Source organism: Dermacentor albipictus, chromosome 1, assembly GCF_038994185.2.
Source record: "Dermacentor albipictus isolate Rhodes 1998 colony chromosome 1, USDA_Dalb.pri_finalv2, whole genome shotgun sequence".
Classification (NCBI taxonomy): domain Eukaryota; kingdom Metazoa; phylum Arthropoda; class Arachnida; order Ixodida; family Ixodidae; genus Dermacentor; species Dermacentor albipictus.
The window spans coordinates 490,049,474-490,075,567 of record NC_091821.1 but is presented as its reverse complement, the minus strand read 5'-3'; the positions used below and the strand labels follow the sequence as shown (position 1 = coordinate 490,075,567).

General features: G+C 45.9%; 1 protein-coding gene across 1 annotated transcript in view; it reads right to left on the bottom strand.

Moving 5' to 3' along the window:
• The window catches only part of LOC135912879 (endothelin-converting enzyme 2-like), a 219,294-nt gene that overhangs the window by 30,525 nt on the left and 162,675 nt on the right, over positions 1-26,094 (bottom strand). Inside the window, exons 22-25 of the mRNA XM_065445457.1 lie at positions 22,832-22,883; positions 21,782-21,846; positions 18,628-18,728; positions 15,742-15,798 (exon numbers count right to left, since the gene is read on the bottom strand). Coding sequence (XP_065301529.1) covers positions 15,742-15,798; positions 18,628-18,728; positions 21,782-21,846; positions 22,832-22,883 — 275 coding nt within the window. The remainder of the gene's footprint in view (positions 1-15,741; positions 15,799-18,627; positions 18,729-21,781; positions 21,847-22,831; positions 22,884-26,094) is intronic.

Sequence of the window (26,094 nt, the reverse complement as noted above, 5' to 3'; positions counted from 1 at the left end):
TACCAATCTTTCCTTTGTATCTCTCGGGATGTCCACCTTGACACCATGCTGTGTGTGGTAACCTATGTCTAATCTCTCTAGGATGTGTCTGCCTGCTCTAGTCTTAGAGAGGCGTTCATATTGTGCCATACATTGCGCTTCAATGAGCTCGTCTATAGTGTTGTGTAGGCCTAATTGCAGCAACTTGTCCGTGCTGGTGCTGATCGGTAGTCCTATGGCTAGTTTGTATATTTTCCGAATGAGGCATTCTAATTTGATCTTTTCCGCGACCTGCCATTTTAAGTACGGCGCTACGTACACTATTCTACTTATTACGAAGGCCTGTATTAACCTGATCGTGTTTTCCTCTTTCATCCCGCTATGTTTATTTGTTATCCTTCTGATTAGCCTCATGATTTGCGCTACAGTTCCCTCCAGTCTTCTGAGGGTTTCTCCGTTGTTGCTCTTGGCTTCAATGAGGAGCCCCAATACCCTGATCCTATCGACCTTGGGTATGGGTTTCCCATCGGCCGTCTTTAACTGTATCTCCTCTCTATGAGTGAGCTCTTCCCTGTAGTTGCCTGGTTTGCGACCTCTGCGAGTCGGTCTGTACAGTAACAGCTCCGATTTCTCTGCCGAGCATGTTAGCCCTGTCCCCTCTAGATATTTTTCGATTGTTTCGACCGCTGTTTGAAGCGTTTGTTCTATCTGCCCGTCACTTCCGTTTCTCACCCATAGGGTAATATCGTCTGCGTATAAGGTATGATTTAGACCCTCGATTTCTTGTAGCTTGGCTGGCAGCCCGATAAGCGCCAGATTGAATAGCATCGGTGATAAGACCGAGCCCTGTGGCGTACCTGCGCTGCCTATCTCGATATCCTCCGAAGCTAGGTCCGCTATCGTGATCTTTGCCTTTCTGCCCGTTAGAAAATTGCGTACATAATCGCACGTGCGTTTTCCCAGTCCTGGTTCTCCTACTCTATCCAGTATCGTTGCATGTGTTACGTTATCGAAGGCCTTTTTTAGGTCCAACCCGAGAATTGCCTTTGTCGATCTGCCCGAATCGTCTATGATCTGATGTTTTAGTTGTAACAGAGCGTCCTGCGCTGAGAGGTTTCTCCTGAATCCTATCATCGTGGGCGGGAGCGCGTCGCAGTCTTCGAGGCAGGTGGTCATCCTAGCTAGGACCACGTGTTCCATGAGTTTCCCCACGCAAGAAGTGAGAGATATGGGTCTCAAGTTCTCAATTTGCAGTCGTTTGCCCGGTTTAGGTATTAACACGATTTGTGCCGTCTTCCATTGCTGCGGAATCTGCCCTGCCTCCCAGCATTCGTTAATATATTGGGTTAACTTAGCTATAGACTCATCGTCCAAGTTCCTTAGCGTTTTATTCGTTACACCGTCTAGTCCGGGTGCCGACTTGGTATTGAGTTTCTGCAGGGCTGCCCTGACCTCTGACTCGCCGATTTTGCTGTCTAATTTGTCATTTACCAGCCCTGTGTAGTCAGGGTGTACGACGGGCAGCACTTGCGAGATGTATCTTTTCTCTATTTCCTTGAGGAAGTCCTGCTCTGTCCCTCGGTACGTTTGTATTAGCCGATTTATATTTTGCCTATGTGCCGACTTTGTCCCGTCCGGGTCTAACAAATATCGAAGGATGTTCCACGTTTTTGCCATTCCTATCTGACTGTCCATGTTGTTGCATTTTTCCTCCCATTGTTGTTTGCATAGCTGCTGGGCGTACTTTTCTATGTCCCTGTTCAATTTGGCTATCTTTCTACGAAGCGTCCGGTTGTGTTTTTGTTTTTTCCATCTCCGTTGCAACCCTGCCTTAGCTTCCCACATGTGTAGAAGCTTACTGTCTACGTTCTCTAGATGCGCCTCCGGCGGGACCATTTTCGTAGCTGCCGCCACATCTCCCTTTAGTTTTTCGGTCCATTCCTCAATACCTTGTGTCGTGTCGTCGGCCTCCTCCCTTATTTTCCTGAATTTGTCCCAGTCGACAATCTTAAGTGGTCTACCCTTTGTCTTGCGCGGTCCTGCCCTTACCGTTATTTCTAGTATATTGTGATCGCTCCCAAAGTCGTGTTGCGTATTTGTCCACTGCGCGTCCCGTATGTTCTTGGTGAATGTTAGATCTGGCGTAGTATCCGCGCAAACGCTGGTACCTATTCTCGTGGGAACAGATGGGTCGGTCACGAGGGTCAGACCTTCCTGCTGCGCGTCTAGCCATAGGTTCCTGCCTTTTTGAGTTTCGATTTTGTAACCCCACGCCGCGTGTTGAGCGTTAAAATCGCCTCCGATCACTACCGCTCGGTTGTCCGCTATGGCTAGGGTTTTTTTAAAGAGCGATCGAAATTTATGGTGTCTGCACTTTGGACTGCTATAAATATTTAATACAAAGAGGCTGTCCTTCGTTTTCCGCATGGGTATGAGTTCTAATAGAATGTGATCGATTGACTTAACTTCCGTGTCGTGTTGAACGACCGAGTGATTTCGCTTTACCAACGTCGTTAGCGCCTTCGTCTCCCCTTCGGCTCTACCAAAGGACTTGTAACCCGACAATTTTGCCAGCCCATTTGTTTCCTGCATCATTATAATATCCGGGTTTTCTTTGTCTTTAAGGTGTTGTTGCAAAATGTATCGTTTTCGATCGTATCCTCTACAATTCCATTGCCAAATCGTGTATCTAGTTCGTCTGTCCATGGCGGCGTTACAGGTTCTCCAATCCCTCGGCAGGTACGGGGGGCCTAGTGTACGGCTTAATGGCCGTCTTAACCGGTCCCCCCCCCTACTTGTTTGCGGTCCCCATATTGCTAGTTTGGCTTCGAAGTCAGCCATCATTTGTTGCACTTGCTGTAGTATCGCCTTTCCTAGCGCCTCCATCTTTGCCTCTATCTTCGCCTCAAGCCTCACTTCCAGTTGTTCTAGTTTAGTTTCAAATTTTGTTTCATTTTGTTTGATGCTGGTTTCGATTTTCTGTTCAAATTCCTCCTGTCTTCCTTGGAGCGTCGTGGCTGGCTTGGGTTTCTTTACTCCGGTTTCAATCGGAGCGTTCTCGGTCTTACGTTTAATGGCGGTGAGGGCTACGTCCTCCTCCATTGCTGTCTCTTTTTCCTCCCTTATAACTCGCGAGCTTTCCTCATTGCGTGGCACTTTCCCGCTCCTCAAACGGTCGTTCTCTTGCCTGAGTCTTTTAATTTCATCCATGAACGCAACATTGCTCTGCCTGATTTGCGCCAATTCTTTCTCTAGCGTCTTAACTCTATTTTGAAAAGCAGCCTCTGCCTCCGCACGCGCCCCGGAAGCCGCGTCCGCCCAGCTCACCTGTAAGGGACCTGCGGCGTCGTTGACGTTGCTCTTTCCTTTTGGGCTCTGCGATCTTCCTCCCCCCTGTGCTCTCGTAGATTCGGTATTACTGGTCTTGGGTCTGGATCTCGATCTGGACCGCGATCTCGATCTGGTTCTATTCGACGTCGAGCGGCCCCTTTCCCGTGCCTGGAGCTTGGGGAAATCTTCTAGTCCAGATCCGTCCTTTGTCCGATATTCCGACCGCTGTCTCCAGTCTTCCCGTCCTGGCCTGTACAGTCTTTCAGCTTCCCTTTCGTGGTACATCGTTTCTTCTTCCTCTCGTCTGACTCGCTCCCAGCGGCGCCTCTTTACCAAATACGGTAACTTGTATCTGGCATTACATCGGCGATCCGCCGTAGGATGGTCTTTGCCGCAGAGCTGGCACTTCGCTTCGCACTCGTGGTCCTGTGGCGGGTTCTCCAAGCCGCAGCCTCTGCATATCCTGCTGTTCGGGTTCGGGCAGACATCGGCTCTGTGACCAAGGCGTCCGCACTGGTAGCATATGTCTATTTGCTTGCGGTATAGTGAACACTTGACCAGTGCTCTTCCGTATCTCACGTAGTTTGGGACGTTATGCCCGTCGAAAAGGATGATGACATTCGTGGTGTTTCCCATCCTTTTGGCCATGAGGACCGTCGGATTCTTTGGTGTTACAAGCATCTCCACTATTTCTCTAGGAGACACCTCGTGCGTTACTCCTCTTATCACTCCCTTAGATGTATCCTCCGGAGCCGACTCGTACGCGTTGGCTTCGAACTCCTTGTCTCCCATCCTCAGTCGAGTGATAGTCCTGTATTTTTCGGCGCGCTCCTCCGATGGCGTGCTGATCACTAGAATGTTCTGTTTGTAGTTGGCACACACCGTGTCATCTTCCGATTCCTTTCTGGGGATTCCCGCGGCGTTGGCGACGCAGCATTCTAGGCGATTGATCCCATAGTCGGTGACGTTGAAGCTGTCACGTGGGCGCACTATTATCTTGTACTCCGCCTTCGGCAAACTGGGCATCTTGCTTGCCGCCATGATTTGTCTTGCTTTTTGTCCCTTGTTCCACCCATTACTGAATGCGTTCTCGCTGGAGAAGCGCGCTGCCTGATCCTGGGTTCCGTGAGATTTTGTCCGCTCACTGGCACATCCTCCTCTCTTCACAACACGCCAACCTGCTTCGTCCTCATACTCTTCTCTCGGTATATCATCCCCTTCGACGCTCACCGTTGCCATCTTGCAGCTCTAACCCGAAAAGAGGCGGGGCTCCAGCCACCGGGGCTCCAGCCACCAGCTTCGTTGGGTTAGGCTTAGCGGCCGTGTCGGCGTGGCGCTATATAAAGTGGTCGATGTGCCGAAAATAAACGGTCCACCTACTTGAGAATGATATCAGGGTGGTCCGTGGAACTTGCACTTCCTTCTCGATAATAAGGCGTCGGTGAATTCTTCGAATGTACGCCGAGAATCATTCAAAATCTGCGGAGCCGACGCGACACAGATCCGCACTTTGCGTCTTCTTCTTCTTCCTCCTCTAGAATATTTTGGAGCAACATAAAATTATAAGGCAGGAAGTCAACAACAATACAACAACATATCCTAGACGAAGATGAAAACAGACTCGAAGGAGAAGCGGCAATAAATTACATCCGAAAAGCAACAGCCGAATCTTTCGAAGGCAATGACGAGGTTATACTTGTTGAAAAAAAAAACATGAAAGAGACCCAAGGGGAAAAGTAGCTGGTGCTAACAAATTTAAACTGGAAGAAAGCGGAAGAGAAAATTCCTAAGCGTACAGCCACAGGGCTAGACGAGGTTCCCATTAGGCTGATAAATGAACTAGGACCAAAAAGTAAGGAAGCTCTGGTGAAAGCAGTGGAAAGAACTTTAAATGATCGACGAATACCAGACAGTTGGCGGCAAAGTAGAATGAATTTGATTTATAAAGGAAAGGGGGAGAAAGACAGAATTCACTCGTATAGACCGTTGACCATTACATCGGTAATATACAGGCTAGTAATGCAGGCAATCAAATTAAAGCTTCAAGCATGGACAGAGAATTATGGCATTTTGGGAGAGCTTCAGAATGGCTTCAGAATAGGTAGGCGTTTGGATGACAACTTGTTTGTTCTTACTCAGTGTATTGAAATATCAAAAGCAGAAAGCAGACCGTTGTATGTGGCCTTTTTGGAAATTACAGGAGCATACGACAACGTAGACCGCAACATTTTGTGGGATATTCTGGAAGGGGAAGGCTTAGGTAACGATTGTCTACAGCTTTTGAGAGAGATTTACCTAGAAAATACCGTTTGCGTTGAATGGGAAGGGATGAGAAGCGCGGAGAAAGTTCAAATCAACAAGGGACTGAGGCAGGGGTGCCCTTTATCCCCGCTGCTGTTTATGATGTACATGGTGAGGATGGAGAGGGCGCTAGAAGGAAGTAATATCGGGTTTAATCTCTCATACAAACAGGCGGGTACAGTAATAGAGCAGCAACTCCCAGGTTTATTTTATGCGGACGACATTGTGTTGCTAGCTAACAAGCAAAGTGATTTGCAACGTCTGGCTAATATCTGTGGACAGGAAGGCAACGATTTAGGTTTGAAGTTTAGTGTTAGAAAATCAGGTGTTATGGTATTCAATGAAAACAGTGAACAGACAGTGGAGATACAGGGCCAAGAAATGCCTCGGGTAACAGAATATAAATACCTTGGTATATGGATAAACGAAGGCAATGGATATATGGAAGCACAGGAAAAAAACCATAACAGTAAAGGGGAAGAGAAATGCAGCCATAATGAAGCACAGAGCGCTATGGGGATACAATAGGTACGAGGTCCTCCGAGGTATGTGGAAAGGTGTGATGGTTCCAAGCCTTACTTTTGGAAATGCGGTTGTTTGCTATAAATCAGGGGTACAATCAGGACTCGACGGGAACCAAAGGTCAGTGGGTCGCCTTGCATTGGGCGCTTACGGGATGACTACAAATGAAGCTGTGCAGGGTGATATGGGCTGGACTAGTTTTGAAGTGAGCGAAGCTCGAAGTAAAATTGAGTATGAAGAACGGCTGAGGAATATGGAAGAAAGTAAATAGGCTGGGAGAGTGTTCAGGTATCTGTACAGGAAAAACATTGATTCACAGTGGCGGAAAAGAACTAGGAAGCTTACCAGCAAGTATGCGGCCTGTAGGGTGGACAACACAACAACAAAGGTCAAGCGGAAAGTCAGAGAAGCTGAATTAATCTCATGGGTGGCGGCAATGGAAAAGAAACCTGCCATGAGTAACTACACAAGAGGAAAAAACGAAATCAGGAAAGAAACCATTTATGATAACTCAAAGGGAAGGTCATTACTTTTCGAAGCGAGATCAGGATGCCTTAGAACACGCACCTATCAAGCGAGATATAAGAAGGAAGAAGAAGCATGCTTGCTGTGGTAAAGGTAGGGAAACTACGGAGCATGTTTTATTAGAATGTGAAGACGTCTACCCAGCGGTCGATTTAGGCACCACTGGCCTCCTTGGAGCCCTTGGGTTCAGAGGGAGCAGTGGTAAAGCAAACATGTCCGCAATAGACATTAGTAAGAGGCGACTGGAGGATTGGTGGAAGAAAAGTAGGGAAACGACAAAAGACGGAGACGTACAAAAGCACAGTTCGCAATAGGGGATCAGAAAATGTGGGCGTGGTAGTTCATAGTGTTTTTTGTGTGTCTTTTTTCATTGTTTAACCTAGGTAGAATATTAGGCATTATAGTAGCAAGAGCTTGGTGGCGCAACCCACCGCCCCATTCCGAAGGGGATGCTCATAACATCCATCCATCCATCCATCCATGCGAGACGCAGCACGAAGGCCAAGTCACTCACTGCTGCTGCCGCGCTTCCTCGCTACAGCATTTTGCCAGCGAGTTTCCGCGGTCATCGAGTGAGACATGTTCACGCTTGCTTGTGCACCCGTGACACCATGTTTGTAAATTTAGTTACTATGCCTATGCTTGCAAGATTATACGGCTGACAAAAATACTAGCCTTACTTCGTATAGCTGTCCACAAATTTGCTATCGCATTCAATGCTTCGCCTTTGGGGCGAAACTGCGGTATTTTGCTAAAGATTGCAGCTAACCAAGCATCAGGTCTGGAATCAAAATACGGCGCTCGCCTTTCTACTGCGTCCTCTGTGTTACAATCCTGACCAGTATTGGCTCTTGCGTCATTCATTTCGCTCCCTTACGGTCCGTTAGGAACAACGCACACAGACAAACTCAAGGTGCTGCCAATAAACACTAAGGAAAGATTTTACATTCACCTGGTTATAATGTTCATATTGACACGTGGACTTGTTTATCTTTTTCTGGTGGGCGCTTTTCACCGTCTAACAAATGTTATCGCTCAGCGCGGGACGTGTCTCCATGTAGTGGAAGTTTCTGGAGTGTTATCGATGGTTCCATCTGCTGTCTGTTGTCACCGAACTTTGTGTAATCTGATTTCACGTATGCGCGATGCTGATGGTGTAGAAATTTCTGGAAGACACGCGGGCATCAGCGATTACTCTGGAACGTTCGACGGCTCGTACATAAAAGCCGACGCGCTTGACCGGTAGATCAGATTTCGACGATCTACGACTATGTTCGCCGCTATCGTTGTGCCTTAAATGCAGGTTGTTTTTGTGGGCACAGGATGGCCAACTAAAAGTTAGTTTTGTCATTCCCAGTATAGCCAACCCCCGGAAGGCCAGTGCTAGTTTCGGTTTCAACGAACATGCGCGTTCCAAGTGGTTGCCGAAGATCCTACCTCATTTTTTTCATTTCTCTTTTTGTGAATGTTAAATAGCACGAGGCGCGGGAAGTGGATGTCTTCGTGCGTCCGTCGAGCTTACCTCCGCTCACGCTTGCCGCTCGCTCAGTGATAAAAAAGTCGGATCGCACTTCGTAATCTGCTTCGGTTGTCATCCCGAGCATGTAGATGGGAAAGATGAGACAGAGGAATTCGATCAGCCGTGCAACTAACGGAACACGCAGGGAACCAGGTCAACCAATCATTAGACGAAGATGGCTAAATCGAAGCATCACATGTGTTGCGCGACTGTGTCGTGTTCTAGCACCGCGAATTCCAGTTGGGCGAAGTTTTTAAGATTTATTAATGACAGCTGGTAAGCATTAGTATTTCACTTTATTTTCTGAGCAGGTATTCATTGTGCATGAGTAAACCAGTTCTGTGCAAGCCTAAGTGGTCTGATATGGGGGCAGTGTCGACATCACTCGGCCCATGCGTCATGACGGCAGCTCTTCTGCAAGTTGTCAATACTTGTACTGAAGGGCTTGAGTGCGTGTTTGTTGAGCTATACATTTTGTTCACTCTTTACTTTGTCGACACATACAACTAAGGCTAAAGTAAAGAAGAAAAAAAGACAGCTGTGATATTTTATCGAATTTCAAGCGCAATGACAGCAAAAGGATGCACGCACGTAATTTCTGGTTGCGTTTGGTGCACCATTACTGCAATATTGTACTGAAGAAGGTTGAATCTATCTTTTTTATCAGAATTTTTGAGCACCTGTACTATAGATGAGACGCAATGTTATTTGTTTTTCCAACAAAAGATGTATTTAATAACTCCAGTAATAGAAGTATAGTGTATTTAATGCTCATTAATTGCGAACTGGTAATACCCCTTGCCATGAAGAGTGCTTTTAGGCTTCTTTTTGTGAATAATCGGTTCCTTACGTTGCCATTGTGTCAAAAAATGTCCTGATACTCGCCGTGCTTCTCTGCATATATGAATATGACGTGAAGTGTGACGACATGCAGATTACATGCGCTTGTACGTGCTATAGAAATATGCTCCCCTCATTTGCCATGTAGTTCAAATAAAGAGAGCAATTATAGGCTACTTCCTGTTCATGCAGATGCACGTAGCCAGATTAAAATTCTGTCGGTTCTTACTTCTCATACTGTCAATGAAATACATGTATTGCACTCTACCTTCTTTCTGTAAGCCACAAAATGCGTCGCCGTCATAAAATACGTGATGGTCAACTTCCGCCTGACCATCCCGTGATGGTTAATTTTTGCATTGGTATGGATTCTCTGGAACCTATTTTCGCTAATTAGGCTGTGAATGGAACTTGCTTCTGCAGATTGACACTTTCGCACTGCATGGAGGTCAGTCTTTTTCCAGTACGGAATGTGTGAATAGAAAGGCGAATTGAGTTGGCGAACGAGTTGAGCTTTGGCTGACTGAGAAATCGGCGAGGTTTAGGTGGATCCACTTCACAGCACGAGAACAAAATTAACGATTGATGGTGCCAGGAAGTTATTTTCTTTATACTACCCACCACTTTATCTGTGGACTAGTTGAACTGCAGCCCTAAACATAACCAGGAGTTAGAAATTTCAAAGCGGCTAGTTTTACAAAATGACGATACGTAATATATTACCTGCGATATTGGTAGTTAACGGCAATTGGCTAAATAAATATTTCTTATTACAGTTGCTAGGCACTGGTGTGCACGAGCGCTGTCCAAGTGCTTTAAAAGAATGGAAGCGTCCAAGGTACACGCGCGCGAAAAAAGAAAGCACTTCGTAAACGCGGCACACCTCAGCGGGTTCTGCTCCGCGATTTGGCCAATGCCGCCGCGCGGCCAGCGGTCCTGCAAGAGAGCACGAACACAGCCCGCTTGCATGCGAAAGGAGGGCTTCGCGTCAAGCCTCCTACTCCCGACGGCGCACCCTCTTTCTCCGTCTTATGACCTCATCAGTGACGTCACGGAGGCACTGTTTTGTTTGTGAATTATTTCCAGTTGGATATCCCGCAACCGCCAGTGGTGAAAACGGCGCTGCCGCCACTTGTGGGCGTGGGACCGAGCGTCGCAAAGGAGGTGTAGGCAGTTTCCGCACCCTGGTGTGGCCATGGAGAAAGAAATTCAGCAAGAGGGGACACTCGGCGAAAACTGGCAACAGGGAACACTAACTACTAGTAGAACACTAATTAGAACACTAATTACAAGCCTAGTAGAACAGAAGATGTAGAAGTAGATCACTAATTACAAGCCTAGTACTAATTCCATCCGTTAGTTGACGCGAGAATCAGAAAGAATGTGAAATGAATTTTCAAACAGCTCTTAATTTTTTCTTTCTTTCCCGCTAAAACTAAAAAAAATATTGCGTAGCAATGAACTTATGCTTAGCGACTTATTTTTCTTGCGTTACCTAGCAGCAATATAACGGCACGCCAGGCGCAAAAGATGTATCCGTCCTGAGCCAGACAGGCCACCGAAGCCCGTGTTGTTGTGGCCACCTCTCTGTGCGCAGCGTACTATCGCGTCGGCTGAGGCCAAGCTGTTTTGGAAACGCGCAGTCGCCCATGCATTCGTGATCTTAAAGTGCAGGAAATAATGCAGAGTAATGGGGGAATATTTGGAATTCAGGTGTTTTGTTCGTAACTTATAGTACAGCTTGGAATTAGTCGGGTATTTTAGACGCCATGTGGGTAAAAAAAAAATTGCTTTTTATTTGTAATGTCACCCGTTCACCGCTTTCGCACCTTTCCCCTCTACACGCAGTATTCCTACAAGGGCTACATACCAAAATGACACATGCTTGTAATGTACTTTTTTCAGCTGATTCCAGTCGGTGGAGCTTCGTACGGGAACTACTGCTGCTTACTTGGTGGCACAACTTTCGATGAGAGCGCAAAAAGCCCGGAACGAGCCTTTATATAGAGCGAATTAAACATTCCTCATTTACAAAGTATTTTGCGTCTACTTCATGAAGTTGCACGTGGCACAGATTCGATGGAGGCTTGCAAAGATCGTTCGCAATCATTTTAATTAAATAATCGATTCCGCACTAAGACCACCCGCGACTAAGCAGCAGCAAAAAAATAAAAAATAAAGAAAGCACCGAGTAGCGCAGCCGGCGTAGTGCGTGCCATCTAGCGTTCAAAACGCGCGCGCCAGAACCGAAACCGGAAGGAGTTAATCCCATACGCTTGATGCGCCAAAGTCAATTCAGCTGCTGGGCTTCATGAAAATGTCCACTGTTGCTGAATGTCTTTCTCTGTGGTATTTCTACTGTGTTCTTTATCGTCACTACCACGTGACAATATACGCTTGCACAGTGTGACCAACGTAGTGCATACAGTGGTGCACACCCAAAGTGTCAATGTTAGCATACTCCAGAATGTAGCATGGAGTTACCAAGGAAACCCACACCTCACATTCACGTCAAAGACAGAGTCAAAGTTAAAGGAAAAGAAAACCTCAAGAAACAGAAGCGCAGAATTAAATTAGAGTTTGAAGATTTGAGCAAACTTTCGGCAAATATGCCTCGCCGACGGGATCTGCAATTATTTCTAGCCTCACAAATAGGTGATCGCTACGCGTTGTTACACACGGTGAGCTTTAATGCACATGGGAAAAGAAAGAATAATGAAACAGAAGGGTGAAAGACACTGACCACAAAGGCGCCCACTTTTTTCTTCTTTTTTTCAGTACCCACGCGATGAACCTCCGATGAGGTAATGGACCACAGCCGCACTCCGTATCACACGTGGTCTGAGCTGCTGACGTATTATTCACAGCGGCCCCTGCAAATATGCTCAGTCCACAGGTGGTTGCACTATACCGAGCCAACACAGCTTAGCAATTATTGATGCCGCCGGTTTCTCGCGCGCCTCATTCTACGGGCGAAAAAAGCGGCGTAGGCTGGCAACGAATTATTCAACTCAACGCGTCGTAATACTGAATAAACTGTTTTCAGCTCGGTCCCAAGTTTCGTTTTCGCGAGAACGTCTTTCCTCAGAATCGCATCTCTTATTAAAGGCGTTCGCGTACGCGCAGCAAATATGCACATATTGAAAGGTAGGAATCCAAAGTGCCGTCTGGCCGCGGTCATGGCGAAGCCTTTTAGACGGCGTCGTTCTTCACGCGGCTCCTCGCGCATCAGCAGTCGCGCACACTTTGTACGCACTGTTGGCTTTGAGCGTATAAATTAGTCATAAGGCAGAGCTACGTGCTTGCAAGCTCGGGTGTTCGCCCTCCTGGCTCGCGGTACTGCGAGACGTGTGAACGCCACTGGAGCACCTTGCCGTCAGCGTGAGAAGGAAGCGTTCGCAGACAAAGTGATGCATAACACTGACGCTCACAAACGGATATAATGGCAAGGCACGGGCACCTAACACATCCGCGATGTCACCACCGTCGTCTCTAAACAATGGGGCTCACAAAACTTTGGTCAAAACTTCAGAAGATATGCAAATGTCGCATGCCTGTCTTTCTCAGCTCATTACGCTTTGTCCGAATGGTGCGTACAAGAAACACGGTCTGCATGCTAGAATTAAAGCAAGAGCACAAATTATTGTTCAGAACACACAGTTGCAGCCGCTGTATTAAATCGAGGCTACCGCACTTCGCTTATCATTTTTTTCTTTATATATTGGGAATAGGGACACTCACAGTTCGTAATGGTTTTTGTCCCGTCATTTTTTGCTTTGATATCTTAATATAATTTATTTTCTAGATCATCAGTTGTAAATATGCCAAATGTATAAGATTTCTTTATACCGCGCTCTGAGCTCACGATTTCCATGTTGTCAAGTTTTGTAGTGGCCTACAGAAAAGACAATAGTCTGCATCATTCCTTTAGGTTATCACTCGTGACCAAACGTTCGGCTTCGAACATACCTTACGCGATATACGTAAATGCCACTCAGTTGTGATATGAGTGCTCTCTAAAGAGCACGCTCATATCGAATACGTGAATGTAAGCCGAGACCAGAATACCATTTACAAACGCGAGCGGTTGCCATCTGAATTAGCTGAGGTATCTAGCCGTCAGATTTTTCTCGGAGCTATGCCTTCCATCAAACTATCTCAAAATCGTAGGCTATAGCAAAATATTGATTTTGGTAAGACGACCGTAGGCCGTTTTATTCCGCTATTGCGGCGCAAGCAAATAAAGAAGGAAACTTGCGAGGACAGCATTTATAATGAGGTAGAGTTAATAGAACGCCGTTAACGAGTGGTACATGTTTCTTTTAAATGCTTCTTGATTATAAAAACAAAAACACTGCGAGCGGAGCGGCGTTTAGTCTAATGATGCATTCGAGAACGTTACAACTGTCGGTCAACCTACTAGGATCAAGCCGTACTCCCGTGCGTAAGCGTACAGCACACTAGATAGATTTTGTCTAATGTGTTTAGCGTCCTCGAACCGTAAGTAGGTTACGATGAATGGGGTGGTCCTGAGACTCGGACATAATTTCGACCGTCTGGTTTGCGTTAACGTCCGCCTAAACGAAAGTGCAGGATCGCTTTTCGCCTTCCGCCCCCATTGGAACGCGACGGGGACGCGGCGGACCCGGCGCCAATCAATGGCCGCGCGACGCCGTCTGTCACGGGCAAGCGTGCTAAGCGGCACTCGTGCGGAGCAGGCATGGAATGTTGATTGGTTTCCATATGCATCGCTGCGTCCGTCCGGGCCCTGCTGCTTACAACGCGTGCAATTAGTTTGTGTATGTAATGTAGACGCCTTCTCAATAAAGGCTATTTTCATTCCCCAGGACATCAACCATTTGTGGTATTGAACCCCAACACACACATGCGGACAGAGCGCTTGCCTTATCGTGGTCTTCGTGGGTATCTTGAAACCCACCTTTCTTCGTGGTTCTAATCCACCGAAGCAGTACAGTAACTATGACGCTGCGCTGCTGAGCTGGATGTCGAGGGTTCCATCGCGGTTAGGTGCACCTTATCCCGAGTACCCCGATACAACATGCCTCATAATAATATATCATGGTTTTCGCACGTAAAGCCCTAGAATTTAATTTTGTTTGCGCTTCATTGTCACGAATAATGACAGACTAGATAAGCTATCCACAGTTCTGCAGTAACGCATGTTAGCTTCTTAGATTAACAATATACACATATTTTTTTTTCACAGAAATCCACTCACTTCCCCACGCATTCAGTTTGAGAACCATGTAAAAGAAATTTTCTTAAATTAACCACATTGTGATTCCGTAAAGACATGAAAACTAGAGTACATAGGAAGGTATTTTTGATCCTATTCATCAGTTAAAGCAAAAAAACGATACCCAATGCGGACTCTTGCTTGTCACTTACGTTCAAATCTCGCGCATGTCGTTTAACGCCCCTAAGTCGCTTTGATGGTTACTCACGCACTTCATGACATAGCTAGTGCATTGCGAAGACACAACCATGAAAAAAGCACGTAAATAGACAAGACGCGTGTTTATGACGTGTATGTCCATGTTCTATATGTTTCTCTTCCTGATTATACGTAAATATAGCGTCCAATATGTTCTCAATTACAACCTTGCTCAACGTGTACTCTTGGTAAACCACACAGTTAGGTGGACACGCGAAGTGTTTACACACTTCAGTTAAAGTGACACTAAAGGCAAATACAAAGTCGACGTGGATTGTTTAAATGTCATCCCAGAAATAAAAAAAAATTCGCAACGCTTGTTTCGTGGCAACCAAAGACTTAGTTTACGAGAAAATTGCATGTGAAGGGTAGCAATGCCTTTTTCAAAATTTAGATTGCCATGTGAAGGGTAGCAATGCCTTTTTCAAAATTTAGATTGCCCGCCACCCAACCGTGGCAGTAGCGACGTTGCACACGCCATCGCCGCCCTTTGCCGCCGGCCGTCAGTGAGTAAAACGGCGCCCGACAGATGGCGGTACCGGGCCAAGGCAGAGCGGTGGATTCGGCTTTCTGGTCATGTGACCTGGACTGCCCGGGCATCCCGCGACAGCCAGTGGAAGTTGAATTCTCTGCTGCTTGCAGTTTGTGCGAGTTTCGCGATCCAGCAAAACCAGTGCAGCACTACGCGATCAGGAAATTGCCGAAACGCGAAAGCGTGGGCGCCGCAGAGTCGAGCGCAAACGAAACCTTTCGACCGCCGCGTCGTTGTCAACGGCAATTTCAATGATTTCTTCTTTCGAAAAAATGAAATAGAACTGGGCAAGTAGCATTTTATTTCATTTTATAATTCAACACAAGGATTTTTTTTTTTTTTGCAACGAGTAGTTGCACAATAGTGACGGAATTTAACTGAGGAGTGCTTTCGTCATCGGGCAAGTGCGTGAATGTCCCGGAGGAGTCTTTTTTAATCATATCGTGCATTTACCTCGATTTATTGATTATTAAGGAAGGCTCTGTTCGCTACAATATTGACACCTTAGAGATTCTCGAGCACTAATCTATCACTTTAGCTTGGCTTAGTATCCACCTTTAGTGTCCCTTTAACCGTCGCATAGGGAGGTTAAATGTCTCCTGTTGAATCTACTATAGTTCATCGAGAATCATTTCAATAAATATGAACACATATAAGAAAATAGCGTTATCTGTGCCTTTAATATATATATCGCCGTTGACATTACGAGGCAGCGCAATGTAATTGAAAATTACGTACCTCGAACGCGACGACTATTCCAGAGTTTTCTTCTACGGTTGTGGACATCCAAGCATTCTGAACAAGAAAAGGGTACGTAAATGCCATTAGCACCGGAGCTGGCGTTGTAATCGTGCCTAAACGAGGTAGAGCGACTTATCAATAAGTGTAAGCAATACGCTTCGGTTTGGCGACGGACAAACCTCGCGTTAAAAAGGCCCAACGCGCAATGCCGAAATGTTTGTAATTTCGTGCATGGGAATATAAAGGATGCTTTTATAATATTTAGCATGCATTCTTAAAAAATCACCCGCTTGTGGAATCAGAAAACGCACTCTTTGTCCTGGATTGCTCTAAAAGGTGGACATAATTTGCATGATAAATCGAAGTGGGTAATTGAGTTTTTACGAACATTTTCCTGATTAGCTGTTAAACTAACCAGCTTACGCCACATATTATAACTTACGAAATGAGGTGGGTCAATTTTCAAGTCATCCACCCTGAACTCATTCTGAGGATGACACCAGTTACGAGATATTCATTCCCAAGATGTGCGATGAAATTAATTTGTGTTCCAGTTACTTTTCAACCTTAATACATAAACCGTCGTTTGCACGCGAAATTGCTGCACGACTGGCCGCTCCAGGTACTTTGTGTGCATACGCGGGCTTCTTTCAAGCTCGGAAGAAGACTTTTATCTAGCACGTATCTAGCAACAGAAGCTGTATCGGTAGTTTTTCATGGTGCTCTAGAAATTTCTCATTGACACTTCATCTAAATATAATATTTGAGAAGTTAATTAATAAATTGGGATTAATTATGCGAAGAGGCAGAATGCACAAAAAAAATGTTCTGAGCATCTTCAAACTGCGGCAAATAATATTACGTTGATTCGCTCGACCTAAGCACCATTTGCATATATTTAAATCTTGGGGCACTATAACGTAAAACTATTCCAAAATTTCCTATTCCAATTGTGCAATCAGCCCTGCGCGATTGGTCAAAAACTTTTTGGACCACCGCCACTCCACCTGTCTGTCACGCGACGTCACGAAAACCGCGATAGCTCCTCATCTGATATGACGTGTACACACTGATTATGCATGATTTGTCCGAACGAAAAATGGTTATTTCTGATTCGACGCCTTTCAGCCATTAGCCCTCGGCTATTGGTAAAAAGTTTTCGGGCTGCACGCGCTTCACCTGCTTGTCACGCGACGTCACAAAACCGCAAAAACTCACCACGTCAAAGTGACGTGCACGCGTTAAAGATGCATTAATATGCCGAACAAAACTGAATTTTCTTCTGAATAGCCATAGCCTGCCCCGTTCTGAATGGAATAAAAGATGGCTACCGCCGATCGCTCAGGCACAGGCTACTCACACCTGCCGGATAGCATGGGTTTATTTGCGCACAATGAAACTTTTTGCATGCCGTGTAACGTTTTCGAACACTTTCGGCACGTTTACGACCTCTTTTTACCAACTCTTCTTTGCTGAATATTCGTTTTAGCGTCATTCTTAGTCTTCCGTTGCCCGCCGCCGCGATTTTCGACCAGCCATTACAAGCTAAGTAAGGGAAAGCGGACCAATCGCAGATGCCGGCACGACCTTCTTCATGCAGTTATCGATTTTCAGTCCAGTGGCTCGGCCCCATCAAATCCATCTCCCTCTTGAGCGTGCTCCTCGCCTTTTGTCAGCCAATTAGATAAGACAAGCCGCTCAGTGTAGGTAACGTTATTTGTTTTTCAAGCAAACAAAAGTGACCTCGTATGAACGAGGAGAGCGTTTGACTCGTCCGTTCAGACAACCCTGCGGCTGACCGCCCGATGCTTGCATCGGCGGTTACGCAAATTTGACGTCAGGAGATTGGAATAAAAACAAATTGGAATAGCTTTACTTTATAGGGCCCTTGGTGCATGATAGTTAGGACACCCTCTGTAACCGATGCATCATACAGTTTCCAAATGAAAAAAAAACACACTGATTACTTCCTGGCCATCTTGCGTAGTTTATTCGTCTCTGGAAGTTTCCTTGATATTTTATGCCGATAACTATCGGCTACATCTACGTGAAGCGACACCTGGTAGAATGCTACGAGATACTGTTTTCAGGCACAAACTAAGAAGCGTGGAAACTTTGACCAAGCTTGTATATGACCAAGAATACGTAACGATATTTCAGCAGCCTCGGTACAGTTACTACGATGTTTGTTCAAGCCTGAAAGCAACAACTAACGTGTGCGAAGAACCGCCGCCGACGAATAACAATGATACAGTCACAGACTACTCCATTTACACTCCGCGGCAACCTTTGCAAAGAACTTCATCCGCTAAAAAAAAAAAAAAAAAGCTGAGATGCTGCAAATAGTTCCGAAGAGAGATGCGCTTTCCTTCACCTCAACCAACTTAGAATAGGTTATTGAAGTTCAGCAATCGCGGAATATTTTTATAATTATAAACAGGTACGCTCGAGGCTTCAAGATGTTGAATACGCTTCCACGTGATTCGCTAATGTGGAAAAGTAACTGTGCCTTACAATTCTAACTTGTGCATTTCATGCTATGTAATGCACAGTGAATACCACTACCAGTCACTCTTCATTATGTATGCAGTGCAACGCAAATCGACAATCGCTGCAGTGATTTCAAAAAGATGACTTTAGCCCTTGATGCCTGGTAATTGAAATTATTTCATCGGTGTCGCAAACCGCAATATAAACAGCTCAACCTGCAAAAGCCAAGGGAACGCGCATCTATACGGGCGAAAGTACGAGAGCATACTGCTCCTAAGCTAAGCTATTACGGGATATTACTCTTCGTGCCAATGTCTAGTACATAATTTACATACACATAAAAATTTATTTTATCCATTATACAGAAGAGCTGCAAACGCAGGCAGATTTTACCTGGCCCTTCTTGTAGTGTCCACCAAAACATTTTGCTCTCGCGTCGAAGTTTGAAGAAGCGTCATTTGTCCAATAGTAGTCGTTCGGCATGAAGAAATTGGCTACACGAAAGAAACGTTTGCATTTTAGTACAGAATATATTCGCCCACGACAAGCCGGTAATGTGGCATGACGTCCTGGTTTTCTGAAGTTTTTCTAACGAAAGCCACAAAAAGGCGGAAGCGGCTACCAAACACTGTAATCGTTGGGTTTACGTTGAATTGTCCAGCTTTCAATGCGAATGTATGGAGCTGCAGTTGCAACTGTAGTTTCGCTTTTCATTCTTAGGAGGTGAGTCAGATTGTCTTAAGCCCAGAAGTCGATATTATTTCTATCTTTCCAGGTAGTGCTCATGTTTCGGATTCAGCGCTCCACTATTATATATTTTGTTTTAGTCGGTAGCTGTCTGTAACGCGTAGAGTGAGTGATCGTTTGTTCTCTTCTTTTTTTGCGAGTGTTCAATTGAAAGCACAAATGAAAACAGAAAAAAGGAAAACCTCTTCTCGAGCACTAACAGCTTGCATACGAACGACGGATTCGTTGCCGTTATGAAAAAGCTGAATTTTGATAACAGTTGAAGTGAAAAAGGCTCGAGGAGGCTCGTGTGCTGGTAAGTCTTCTTTTTTAGAAAAACACTAGTAAACTTCTCGCAAGACGCAGGAAGGCGTCAAAGCACGCCGAGTCTGATATGTGCCTTTGGAATTACGGTACTAGCGGCTTTGCTCCTGCCTTTACTAGTGGCCTGCGTTGACTCCTTATAGTGCAACAGCTTGCTTTCTGCAACGCCAGATAACGAGTGTATGCACACACACGCGCACACACACGTTCTCCCCTCTCGGACACTCATGACTTGGGGTAAGCGATCTGAGATGGGAGGGCGGGTGTTTCTCGTTTGCGTCTCAAACTGCTTTCACCACTGCCTAGGCTATCTGTGTGCTGTGGCACCACTGTCAACTCTAAAAATCTTCACCGCAAGTTGCCTGTGTATGCACCAATCCCATATACGAATTTCTCAGCCGTGTTGGCGTAGTGGCTTCGGCGTTGAGCTGCTAAGCACGGGGAAGTGGGATCGAATCCCAGCCGTGCTGCCCGCATTTCAATGAGGGCGAAATGCAAAAACAGTAATAATAATAATATTTGGGGTTTTACGTGCCAAAACCACTTTCTGATTATGAGGCACGCCGTAGTGGAGGACTCCGGAAATTTTGACCACCTGGGGCTCTTTAACGTGCACCTAAATCTAAGCACACAGGTGTTTTCGCATTTCGCCCCCATTGAAATGCGGCCGCCGTGGCGGGGATTCGATCCCGCGGCCTCGTGCTCAGCAGCCCAACACCATAGCCACTGAGCAACCACGGCGGGTACGTAAAAAAAAAGTGGTGTACCATGCATTGACACACGGTGAAGAACACCAGGTAGGGAAAGTGATTCGTTCTGCCCGACTACGGCGTGACTCATAACTATAGTGTGGTTTTGGCAAGGAAAACCACGGAATTTAATTAATACAGCTGTTGTAAAGACGAAGTGCACAGGGCAACGAAGCAAGGGAGATCGGATGGGGAGAACAAAAGAAGCATGTGCAAGGACGGCACTGTCGACACCCTCCTTGCAATATTTATATTCTAACGCAACGCTTTTGCGAGGTCTGGCGAATTACTGGTTGTGGAAGGTATGTTTAGCGCGATATGGTAAACAGCTACCCCGCGGAAATTGATGTCGACCGATATGCCGACCATTCTTGCAACTTCATTAGTTTGTGCTTACATAAAGATAACAAATCGTAAGGGTCTGCACCAAGGGCAAAGGCAAAATGCAAGCGAAAGTTCAGAATGCTTCAACGTAGTCTTGTACGAACATGCATTTCAACATATTACACCTTTGAGTCAACAGGGAACAAATGGTTGAGGACCTTAAGAGAGAGAGTACAAGAATGGGGTTGAAGATTATTATGCAGAAGATAAAAATAATGATCAATAACGGGGCAAGGGAACAAGAGTTCAAACTTGCCAGTCAGCGTGCAGAGTCTGTGAAGTACATCTTGAGTACCATTACCTAGATCAATTACTCACAGGTAACCCTGATCATGAGAAGGAAATTTATAGAAGAATAAAAATGGATTGGAGTGCATTTGGCAGACATTATCAGATCCCTACTGGAAGCTTACCATTATCATTAAAAAGAAAAGCGTACAATCGATGTATTCTACTCGTGCTGACATATGTAGCAGAAATTTGGAGACTGCCAAATAAGCTCTAAAATAAGTTAAGGACTGCGCAAAGAGCGATGGAACGAAGAATGTTAGGCATTACGTTAAGAGACAGGAAGAGAGCGGCGTGGATCAGAGAGCAAACAGAGATAGCCGATATTATAGTTGACATTAATAAAAAGAAATGGAGCTGGGGAGCTCATGTAATGGGTAGGTTAGATAACATGTGGACCATTAGAGTCACAGAATGGGTGCGAAGAGAAGGGAAATGCAGTCGAGGATGGCAGAAAACTAAGTGGGGGGGGATGAAATTAAGAAATTCGCAGGCGCTAGCTGGAATAGGTTGGCGCAGAACAGGGCTAATTGGAGATCGTAGGGAGAGGCCTTGGTGCTGCAGTGGACAAAAATGGGGTGTTGATGATGATACGATTTAGGCATCATTTCTTCATTGCACGCATATTTCCGTTATCCGACGTATGAGCCAGCTTGTTCAACCATTTTTATTGCTCTTCCTTTGAGCTGTAGCTAGCCGAGAATATATTTACCGAGGTTGCCTCGACAGTTACACGTGCGCTACAGACAGAAGCAGACGCAGAACTGCAACTTAAGAAGGGTGGTTTACTGAGCTGGTACTGCATCTTTTACAGCGCTGTGTCTGTGCTTTTTCCGCTCCGTCCATGTTATTTCGCGCTGCCTGTGCAACTATAACTAGCGTATATTAATCTTGTGAAGCCAATGCGCTCCTTCTTTTAATAACCTATTTCTTTTTGTCCACATTGATGGCTTACTGAAAAAGAAAAAAAATAGTTTCGTGGTTTAGGCTAGGAGAAAATTTTGAGATAAAGCACGCTCTACATGTCGACATGTAGGTTACGCAAATGCAAGGTGATTTATGTAAAGCGTTCATACTTGCAAAAGTAGCTCTAAAAAGGCAGTTGGTGAGTCGAGGACCAATGCGTGGAATGTGAAACATCCTGAAATGCATTAAAAAGGTGTATGACATGATTACAGCTCAAGGACGGATAAGCTAAACGTGATCATGAGCAACGTATAAAATACAAGTTTGTTTCTTTCGAGTTGATTGGAGGAGAAATTCTGCCATGCCACGAACAAAAATCCAGTCGCTATTGAAGTGTATTACGATTTCGGCAAGCGCCGACTCCTAAATGAATGAAAGGGCAGGCTGTAATAGAGTTATCAGTAACAATAATGACTAAGCTTGACTTTGTTTATGTGAACACTCGAGAAGCGCGGTCAGCAACGCTGGCTTGAAGCATCTAATCTTATATTTATCATAGCGGCCAGAGGCGCACCGATATTTCAGCCTAAATACATTGAAACGCGGAATGATGACAGACACGTGTTTTACAGGAAGCAGAATTACACACTGCTGTGCAAATTACGTAGGTAGTTGCATTTTCTAACTGAATACGGTTATTGATTGCGAATCTCTCGAACTATAAAGTGTTTGTAGTCGTAAAGAGTTACCAAGTGAAGCAGCTAACAACCTTTCGTAGCTGTTTTTGAGGTATACCATTGCATCGAGAACCGTCATGAATGGTAAAAGAAATGTTGCGATTGGCAATAAGAGCAAAGAAATAGCTCACGCTCTTAGAAAGAAAAACCAAGGGAGGTGGGAAAGGGGGGGGGTCAGGTGTAGTGCGTAGCATGGGGTAGTTGGGCTTCTTGCTGGAATAAACAATGGCCGAGTACGTGGGCTCTTCTTGCGTAATATCTTTCGCCGACATGAAGCCTCGCCCACCCCTATAACGAAGCCTTCTGATCTTACAGAAAATACGTCAAAGAAAATGAGGTGTGTCTGAGGTGTCTATGTAGCGCTGTTGTGGATGTCCGAAAAAACAAGGCTAATAAACTGCTGCGTATCACGTAGGATGAAAATTAAAACGTCAATCTGCAGAAGGAAGAAGGCTTGTTTAAAAGCATTGCATTCATACGCACCTCTCCTTTGGCGACGTTGGCACGGAAAGGTTGTAGAAGGCTAAAGGAAGCACTGTCAAAGAAGAAGAAAAAAAATGAGAACATGCGAAACATTAGGACATTTTGGCAACTACAGACGTTCTGTATTTTGGAAGCAGTTAAAGGGATAATATTTTGTCAGTGGAGGAGTCAGCACTTGGAAGGACCACCACTCCTTTTGAGTACAGTTTTAATCCCGGCCATGGCGGCCACATTTCGATGGGGGCGAAATGCGAAAATACCCGTGTATTTAGATTTAGCTGCTCGTTAAAGAACCCCAGGTGGTCGAAATTTCCGGAGTCCTCCACTACGGCGTGCCTCCTAATCAGAAAGTAGTCTCAGCACGTAAAGCCCCATAATTTGTTTAGTACAGTTATCATTGCCGTCGTCATCATTTTCACAACAGCATCATCAATAACAATACTTTCTGCTTTTGGCGAGCAGCCGTGGTAGCACATTGAATCATTGGTCAATCTCCAGTGCGGTCCTCCTTGAGCCAACTGTGTCTGCCATATCTACGTGAAAGAAAACCGATCAAAAACGGGTGGAAACGTATACATTGGCACCTGACTGAAAGAATGCGTCACTTAGCGCACATTTGAACATTTCGCAGAGCGAACCTGGCTTTCCTCGATGTTTGTGCGTGCAACGTTAACCCAGTTTCTTGGTAGAAATGACACTCAACTGCACTTAACGGCGCCTGCGTATTTCCTGGGCTTCCATCTCCTGGGCCACTATTTGCCCCCGCCTGGTTCTGATCTAGTCGTGTCTCATTGGCGATGTGCTTTTACCATTTTACAGACTGACTGGAACTGAAGGTACAAGTGTCCCTGTTTCTGCAGATTGGTGTAAACACTATAATTTAATTGAGTATTTCCTCCACCAGCACTGTCTAGATCTCGAATATGGAAGTTCGTTTGGTAAGTACACTGGCATTACATCTGTATTATCATCAGCAGCCTACTGGTATGTCCACTGCAGGATGGAGGCCTCTCTCAGTGATCTACATAAACATCTGTCTAAGGCTAGCTGATTCCAACTTCCACCTGTGAATTTCCTAATTGATCACCCCACCTAATTTTCCGCCATCCTCGACTGCGCTTTCCTTTCCAAGGCACCCATTCTCTAACTCTGGTGGTCCACCGGTTAGCTGCCCTACACATTACATGGACTGCCCAGCTCCATTTTTTCTTCCAATGTCATCTCGACTACCCGCTATAACCGTTTGCTTTGTGATTTACACCGCTCTCTTCCGGTCTCCTAACGTTATGCCTACCGTTTTACGTTGCACTGCTCTTTACTCCGTCCCGAACTTGTTCTCAAGTTTTTTTCTGCTCTATATGGTCGGCAGCGGTAGAATTCAATGATTGTACACTTTTCTACGACAGTGACAAGCTTGCAGTCGGTATATGCTAATGCATACCGTATGCACTTCGACCCTTTTTGATTCATTATCAGGGTCCACTATGAGTAATTGATCTAGATAGGCGTACTGCTGCAAAGACTAGAGGCTGACTAGCGATCATGAATGCTGGCTCTCTTGCCAAGCTATTCAATATCGTCTTTGTCTTCTGCATATATTACTTAACACTCTCCTACACTTTCTCGGTTAAGGTTCTTAACAATTTGTTGCAATTCGTCCCCAGTGTTACTGAACAGGACAATGTCTTCTGAAAACCTAAGACTGTTGAGGTATTTGTCGTTGATCCTCATTCCTGTTATGCGCGGAGGCCCTCCAGGTCGGGGGAGATGCTACACCTGCGAGTTGTCACGCCTCCATTCGTCACACCTGTCAGCAGCCTAAATTGGCCTGTCCACGCCGGAGTGAAGGTCGGTGCAAGGCTACGACTTTGCACGCCTGTCAGCAGCCAGCCCAAATTGGCATGACCACGCCGGGGATCGGAGTCAGCGTGCGTTCCTCCTACTTTGATTCTTGATGCCCAGGGAGGCGCGTGCGTTTCCGACTGGGCGTACCCAAAGGGGCTCCAGCTCTTCGATATCGTCGGCGCACCGAAAGGGGCAACTAGCTCACCGACGCCGGGATTGGTCTCCAGACGCCATCTGTCTGCTGAAGCCGGATCGGTGGAAACCAGGAACAATGACGACGTAGGCATAAAAAGCGGATCCGCATGGCTGAGAAAGGACACTCGGAAACAGTGTGACTCGGACATGCTAAGACGCTACCATAGTGTGCTCCAATAGTTAGAGCCGTTTTGTAATCTCAATCATGTAACCTTTTTGAATATGTTCCTTTTTCTTCATTCTCTTAGAAGTCCCTAGGAACCTTTTCTCCTGGCACCTGACACGGCACCATCGATGGAAACTTCGTTGGCCGCACGGACCCCCGACTTCGCAACAGTGGTAGTCAGCGGTGATATGGACCTCACGGAACTTGGGACGTGCTGACAATCGCAACACTCCTAAGCCATCCCAGTCTAATAGCTTGAATACTTCTTCCAACTGCACAGAGAATAGCATAGGAAAGATTGTCTCTTTGTCTGACCCGTTTTTAAAGCGAAACTTTCTTTGTCTCTTCCCTCAACCTTCCCACTGCTGCTGCGGCTGCTGTGGGCTGCTGTCGCACATACCGCGTCGGAAGGTGGTTCAGAGTGCGTATGTATATGACAGGTGTGAGTAAGAGAGGCAAGGCGACGGGAGAAACTCGTTTTCACCTCATCGCGTCGAATGTCCACGATGCCCTCTGGAGCGCTCTGGCCGTTGCAACATTAGCCGCTTGACCGCTGTAATGAAAAGGAAGCGCCGCCGTTTCGGCAATGCTTCTGAGGGGAGTCATGAATAATTATCCATGACTCCCCTCAGAAGCATTCCAGAAACGGTGGCGCTCCCCTTTCTAGTAACATGCGAGGCAAGAGGGGACGCGGATAGAAAAGTAGAGAGGAGAAGAAGGCGAGGGAGTAGAAGAGGCAGTTCCCAAATAAGAGAAAGGGGAGGTGACGCTAGAAGGCAAGGGAACCCCCCTACTATACGACAGCGGTTGCGGGGAAACAGGATAAGCTTAAGTTCAAGGTGCGGTACAGTATGTTGCTACTATTTCTGAAAAATATGCGCCATGCAAATATGTCAAGCCGACAAATTACGCAGGGCGCACAGCAGCAGAGCCGCATTAATTAAAGCACACTGCAGGGTCCAGGAGACACTACGGAAGCAGTCGAGCGTCAAATCAGCACTTCTGCGCCCGCCGCGAAAGCTTTGCGGCTATGGCACGGCTATAGGTCGTAGATTTG